Consider the following 6471-nt stretch of genomic DNA (forward strand, 5'->3'; position numbering starts at 1 on the left):
GTCTCTCTTGTTTAGTTCTGTCTTTTATGATGGTTTTCCTGGTTGGGCATTTGGCGGCCAGTGTACGATGGTCGCCGCTGCAATTTAGGCATTTCTTTATGTTTTCATTACAGTTTTTGTAAGTATGATCTTTTGCGGCGCATTCTGAACAAGCTTTATAGTTTTCAGGTTCATGACAATCTTTTATTGTGTGATCATACTTGTAGAACCTGTAACATGGAATTAGGTTTATGAAAATATCCTTTTCAATAAACCTTGAGGGGATGGATTGGTGTAGCAACAGCATTCCATTCTCTAGTGCTTTTTTGGCCATTTGTGTAGCTTCGAAACGCACCTTGATGATTGTTGGGGCGTTTGGTAGCTTAATCACCTGTTCGACCTTTGCCCATCCGTTCTCTTTCGATGGTTTCTTTAACTGCTGTTTCATCATAGTCAATTATTTGTCGGTCGATGTTTCGGATGGTTACCGTTTTCATGGCATTATATTCAGGAGGGTCCTGGATCTCAAATTGCTGTTTTTGGAAAATTTCTTTGCAATCTGTGGACATTAGCTTTTCAATTGTCTCATCATTGGCGATTGCATAAAAAGCATTTTTTGAGTCGTCTACTTTGAAAACGGTTAATTTTGCTTGTCCAAAGCATTGCCATATTTTAGCCCGCCTGCCTGAGGTGGTAGGGTTCTTGTCTTTAATTCTTATACGTGCCATCATAGCTCTAATTGTTGACTTGGCTATTCATGTTGGCTATGGGCAGTTTGTCAGCCCCTGGTTGGCTAAGTGGGTTGTTATCCGGGCCAGTGTTTACGGCCGGTCTGAGCTCCACTCTACTTCTTCTATGCCAACTTATATAGGATGGCAAATTAACCCTATCGATCTATCTATGCTGGCACTGAACAGATATCATGAGCCAGAACGTTGCCGGTGACCTCACACCAAGGAAGGAGTTTTAAGACCTCATCGGCTACCTTCCGAGAATGTCAGGCGGGCATAGCAGTTGGAGCACACAAGGAGCGTGTTAACAGTCCGAGTGTCCTGTGCGGTCTGTGGGAAGAGGATAGAGGGAGATAAAGTGGGAGGGGGGAGAGAAGGGGTAGATGGGGGGTGGAGGTGGAGGAGGGAGGTGGAAGAGGATAGAGGGAGATTAAGTGGGATGGGGGAGAGAAGGGGTAGATGGGGGGTGGAGGTGGAGGAGGGAGGTGGAAGAGGATAGAGGGAGATAAAGTGGGATGGGGGAGAGAAGGGGTAGATGGGGGGTGGAGGTGGAGGAGGGAGGTGGAAGAGGATAGAGGGAGATAAAGTGGGATGGGGGAGAGAAGGGGTAGATGGGGGGTGGAGGTGGAGGAGGGAGGTGGAAGAGGATAGAGGGAGATTAAGTGGGATGGGGGAGAGAAGGGGTAGATGGGGGGTGGAGGTGGGAGGAGGGAGATAAAGTGGGATGGGGGAGAGAAGGGGTAGATGGGGGGTGGGGGTGGAGGAGGGAGGTGGAGGGTAGGAGAGGGGGGAGATTAAGGGGTGGGGAGGGAGGGGGATGGAGGGAAGAGGGAGATAGAGGGGAGATAAAGGGGGAGGGGGGAGAGAAGGGGTAGATGGGGGTGGAGGTGGAGGGGGAGGTGGAAGAGGATAGAGGGAGATAAAGTGGGATGGGGGAGAGGGGGGAGAAGGGGGGATGGGGTTGGAGGTGGAGGAGGGAGGTGGAAGAGGAGAGAGGGAGATAAGTGGGTGGGGGAGAGAAGGGGTAGGTGGGGGTGGAGGTGGAGGAGGAGGGGAGAGGGAAGAGGATAGAGGGAGATAAAGTGGGATGGGGGAGAGAAGGGGTAGATGGGGGAGGTGGAGGTGGAGGATAGAGGTGAAAGTGGGATGGGGGAGAGAAGGGGTAGATGGGGGGGTGGAGGTGGGAGGAGGGAGATTAAGTGGGAGGGGGGAGAGAAGGGGTAGATGGGGGGTGGAGGTGGGAGGAGGGAGGTGGAAGAGGATAGAGGGAGATAAAGTGGGAGGGGGGAGAGAAGGGGTAGATGGGGGGTGGAGGTGGAGGAGGGAGGTGGAAGAGGATAGAGGGAGATAAAGTAGGAGGGGGGAGAGAAGGGGATAGATGGGGGGTGGAGGTGGAGGAGGGAGGTGGAAGAGGAGAGAGGGAGATAAAGTGGGATGGGGGAGAGAAGGGGTAGATGGGGGGTGGAGGTGGAGGAGGGAGGTGGAAGAGGATAGAGGGAGATAAAGTGGGATGGGGGAGAGAAGGGGTAGATGGGGGGTGGAGGTGGGAGGAGGGAGGTGGAAGAGGATAGAGGGAGATAAAGTGGGATGGGGGAGAGAAGGGGTAGATGGGGGGGGGAGGAGGTGGGGTGGGAGGAGGAGATTAAGTGGGATGGGGGAGAAGGTAGAGGGGGTTGGAGGAGAGAGGGAGATAAAGTGGGATGGGGGAGAGAAGGGGTAGATGGGGGGTGAAGGTGGAGGAGGGAGTGGAAGAGGATAGGGGGAGATAAAGTGGGGGGGAGGGGGGGGAGAGAAGGGGGAGGGAGGGGGGGGGGGGGGGGGGGGGGGGGAGGAGGGAGGTGGAAGAGGATAGAGGGAGATAAAGTGGGATGGGGGAGAGAAGGGGTAGATGGGGGGTGGAGGTGGAGGAGGGAGGTGGAAGAGGATAGAGGGAGATAAAGTGGGATGGGGGAGAGAAGGGGTAGATGGGGGGTGGAGGTGGAGGAGGGAGGTGGAAGAGGAGAGAGGGAGATAAAGTGGGATGGGGGAGAGAAGGGGTAGATGGGGGGGGGGGGGAGATGGGAGGAGGGAGGTGGAAGAGGATAGAGGGAGATAAAGTAGGAGGGGGGAGAGAAGGGGTAGATGGGGGGGGGGAGGTGGGAGGAGGGAGGGGGAAGAGGATAGAGGGAGAGAAAGGGGGAGGGGGGAGAGAAGGGGTAGATGGGGGGGGAGGTGGAGGAGGGAGGTGGAAGAGGATAGAGGGAGATAAAGTAGGAGGGGGGAGAGAAGGGGTAGATGGGGGGGTGGAGGTGGGAGGAGGGAGGTGGAAGAGGATAGAGGGAGATAAAGTAGGAGGGGGGAGAGAAGGGGTAGATGGGGGGTGGAGGTGGGAGGAGGGAGGTGGAAGAGGATAGAGGGAGATAAAGTAGGAGGAGGGAGAGAAGGGGTAGATGGGTGGTGGAGGTGGGAGGAGGGAGGTGGAAGAGGATAGAGGGAGATAAAGTGGGATGGGGGAGAGAAGGGGTAGATAGGGGGTGGAGGTGGAGGAAGGAGGTGGAAGAGGAGAGAGGGAGATAAAGTGGGATGGGGGAGAGAAGGGGTAGATGGGGGGTGGAGGTGGAGGAGGGAGGTGGAAGAGGAGAGAGGGAGATAAAGTGGGATGGGGGAGAGAAGGGGTAGATGGGGGGGTGGAGGTGGGAGGAGGGAGGTGGAAGAGGATAGAGGGAGATAAAGTAGGAGGGGGGAGAGAAGGGGTAGATGGGGGGTGGAGGTGGGAGGAGGGAGATAAAGTGGGATGGGGGAGAGAAGGGGTAGATGGGGGGTGGAGGTGGGAGGAGGGAGGTGGAAGAGGATAGAGGGAGATAAAGTGGGAGGGGGGAGAGAAGGGGTAGATGGGGGGTGGAGGTGGAGGAGGGAGGTGGAAGAGGAGAGAGGGAGATTAAGTGGGAGGGGGGAGAGAAGGGGTAGATGGGGGGTGGAGGTGGAGGAGGGAGGTGGAAGAGGAGAGAGGGAGATAAAGTAGGAGGGGGGAGAGAAGGGGATAGATGGGGGGTGGAGGTGGGAGGAGGGAGGTCTTCATAAACCGTCACGGAGTTCATCACGCAGTTTCTCCTCGTGACATAAAATTCAAAATATAATAAATCCCTGTAATCCCTTGTAATCCCTGTCATGAATCCCCCTTCACACAATCCTTAACCGGAATCTCCCACGCAACCGCCAACAATCACCAATGATACTAATAACAATAATGACACTTCCCTTCACATATCTCATCAATCCTTCATGAATTCTACCACGCACTAACCACCTTGTCATGCACAGTGGGAGCGCATGATGCGTTGCGACGGGCTGCCTGACCCGACCAGCGTACCCGAGATGAACCGATATCTGAGTCTGTGGCAAGCCGACCCCGCTTCCGCTACGCTCGAGGGTGCTCTCGCCAAGACCGATCAGGTCATACACGTAAGTGACCTTGCTCTGACCTTCAGTGACCTTGGAGGTGTGTTTGATGTAATTATAAGGGGAAAGATGGTGTTATATTGACGAAAATAAGAAATGAGATATTTAGTTTGGTTGTTGGTATTTTGCTTTTATGCAGACGTGCAGAGAGAGAGAGGTGAGAGAGTGAAAGGTTAGGGGATACTGTGCAGAGGAGAATGATATGGAATGAAAGAAAGAGAAAAAGAAAGGGGAAACAGAGAGAGAGAAAGAGCGAGCGAGAGAGAGAGAGAGAGAGAGAGAGAGAGAGAGAGAGAGAGAGAGAGAGAGAGAGAGAGAGAGAGAGAGAGAGAGAGAGAGAGAGAGAGAGAGAGAGAGAGAGAGAGAGAGAGAGAAGTAGACAGAGAGATAGATAGATAGATAGGTAGATAGAGAGATAGAGAGAGAGAGAGATAGATAGATAGATAGAGAAAGAGAGAGAGAGAGAGAGAGAGAGAGAGAGAGAGAGAGAGAGAGAGAGAGAGAGAGAGAGAGAGAGAGAGAGAGAGAGAGAGAAATAGAGAGAAAGAGCTAGATAGATAGATGAAGAGAGATAGAGAGACATATAGAGAAAGATAAATAGACAGAGAAAGCGAAATATAAAATGAATCCGAATAGCGAACCAGAAAAAAGAAAGACAAGATAGCCAGAGTACCACCCACAGCAGAAGACCTGTCTCACACGCTCTATAATTTCTACAGGTCATCTCAGAGCTGGAGAATGTGATGGAGGAGACGCGAGATGCGACGGAGAAACAGCTGAGAGACTGGAAGGAGGTGAGAATCATCGGAAATATTCTTTGTTAGTGTAAGGTGCCAGGAGAATGGAAAGGAAATTAATTACTTATGGATATATTGGATTTAGTTTGTTTGGACTATGCATTATGTTTAGTATCTATTTCGACATCATAATGAACTATCTAATTTTATAATTGTTTTTAATCTGAAATACGTATAAATAAGTGTTCCATTTTCTTTTCAGCGCTTGTGTCCTATTTTGGGCCTCAATACGACCACACACACATACAGACACACACACAACACACACAACACACACACACACACACGCACATATATACGTGTGTGTGTTTGTGTATGTATATTTATATGCATACATATTCATATTGTATATTCATTTCTCTCATATCGTTCTTTCCTCTTTCATTTTTTAAATAATTTTTTAAAACTCCGCCATCACAATTCAACAACAAAAAAAAAAACAATCTTTGTCTTTTTAGAAACTCCCTGATTCGGTATTCCTTCTTTTCTAAAACCCCCTGATTCGGTATTCCTGGATTCCAGATCTGGCTTGAGCTCCAAGAAGCCCAGAAGGGAAAGCTCGACCAGGCGACCTACCACCAGCTGCTGGATCTGCGGCCGCACCTCGACCACGAGACCATGGTACCGTGTTGTGGCTTAGAGTACCGTGTTGTGTCTTAGAGTACTGTGTTGTGGCTTAGAGTACCGTGTTGTGTCTTAGAGTACCGTGTTGTGTCTTAGAGTACCGTGTTGTGTCTTGGAGTACCGTGTTGTGTCTTAGAGTACCGTGTTGTGGCTTAGAGTACCGTGTTGTGTCTTAGAGTACTGTGTTGTGGCTTAGAGTACCGTGTTGTGTCTTAGAGTACCGTGTTGTGTCTTAGAGTACCGTGTTGTGTCTTAGAGTACCGTGTTGTGTCTTAGAGTACCGTGTTGTGTCTTAGAGTACCGTGTTGTGGCTTAGAGTACCGTGTTGTGTCTTAGAGTACCGTGTTGTGTCTTAGAGTACTGTGTTGTGGCTTAGAGTACCGTGTTGTGTCTTAGAGTACCGTGTTGTGTCTTAGAGTACTGTGTTGTGGCTTAGAGTACCGTGTTGTGTCTTAGAGTACCGTGTTGTGTCTTAGAGTACCGTGTTGTGGCTTAGAGTACCGTGTTGTGTCTTAGAGTACCGTGTTGTGTCTTAGAGTACCGTGTTGTGTCTTAGAGTACCGTGTTGTGTCTTAGAGTACCGTGTTGTGTCTTAGAGTACCGTGTTGTGGCTTTTAGAGTACCGTATTGTGGCTTAGAGTACCGTGTTGTGTCTTAGAGTACCGTGTTGTGTCTTAGAGTACCGTGTTGTGTCTTAGAGTACCGTGTTGTGTCTTAGAGTACCGTGTTGTGTCTTAGAGTACCGTGTTGTGTCTTAGAGTACCGTGTTGTGGCTTTTAGAGTACCGTGTTGTGGCTTAGAGATCCCGTTTTTCTTGCTGTTCTCGTAACTCGTAACGTGACTGAAAATTGTGTAGAAGGTTCAGAGGCTTGCAGCGACAGTGTCAATTGAGAGAAAGAGTT

General features: G+C 50.7%; 1 protein-coding gene across 1 annotated transcript in view; it reads left to right on the plus strand.

Annotated features, from left to right (window-relative positions):
• Positions 1–745: 745 nt before the first annotated feature.
• Positions 746–6471, plus strand: part of LOC122256496 (dynein axonemal intermediate chain 7 homolog) — a 21562-nt gene continuing 15836 nt past the window's right edge. The window contains exons 1-5 of the mRNA XM_086553035.1: positions 746–776; positions 937–1028; positions 4011–4151; positions 4868–4942; positions 5468–5566. Of these exons, the coding sequence (XP_086409161.1) occupies positions 746–776; positions 937–1028; positions 4011–4151; positions 4868–4942; positions 5468–5566 (438 nt within the window). The remainder of the gene's footprint in view (positions 777–936; positions 1029–4010; positions 4152–4867; positions 4943–5467; positions 5567–6471) is intronic.

The sequence above is a fragment of the Penaeus japonicus genome, unplaced genomic scaffold (assembly GCF_977035675.1).
Source record: "Penaeus japonicus unplaced genomic scaffold, GWHDUDI00000001_assembly GWHDUDI00000027, whole genome shotgun sequence".
Classification (NCBI taxonomy): Eukaryota; Metazoa; Arthropoda; class Malacostraca; order Decapoda; family Penaeidae; genus Penaeus; species Penaeus japonicus.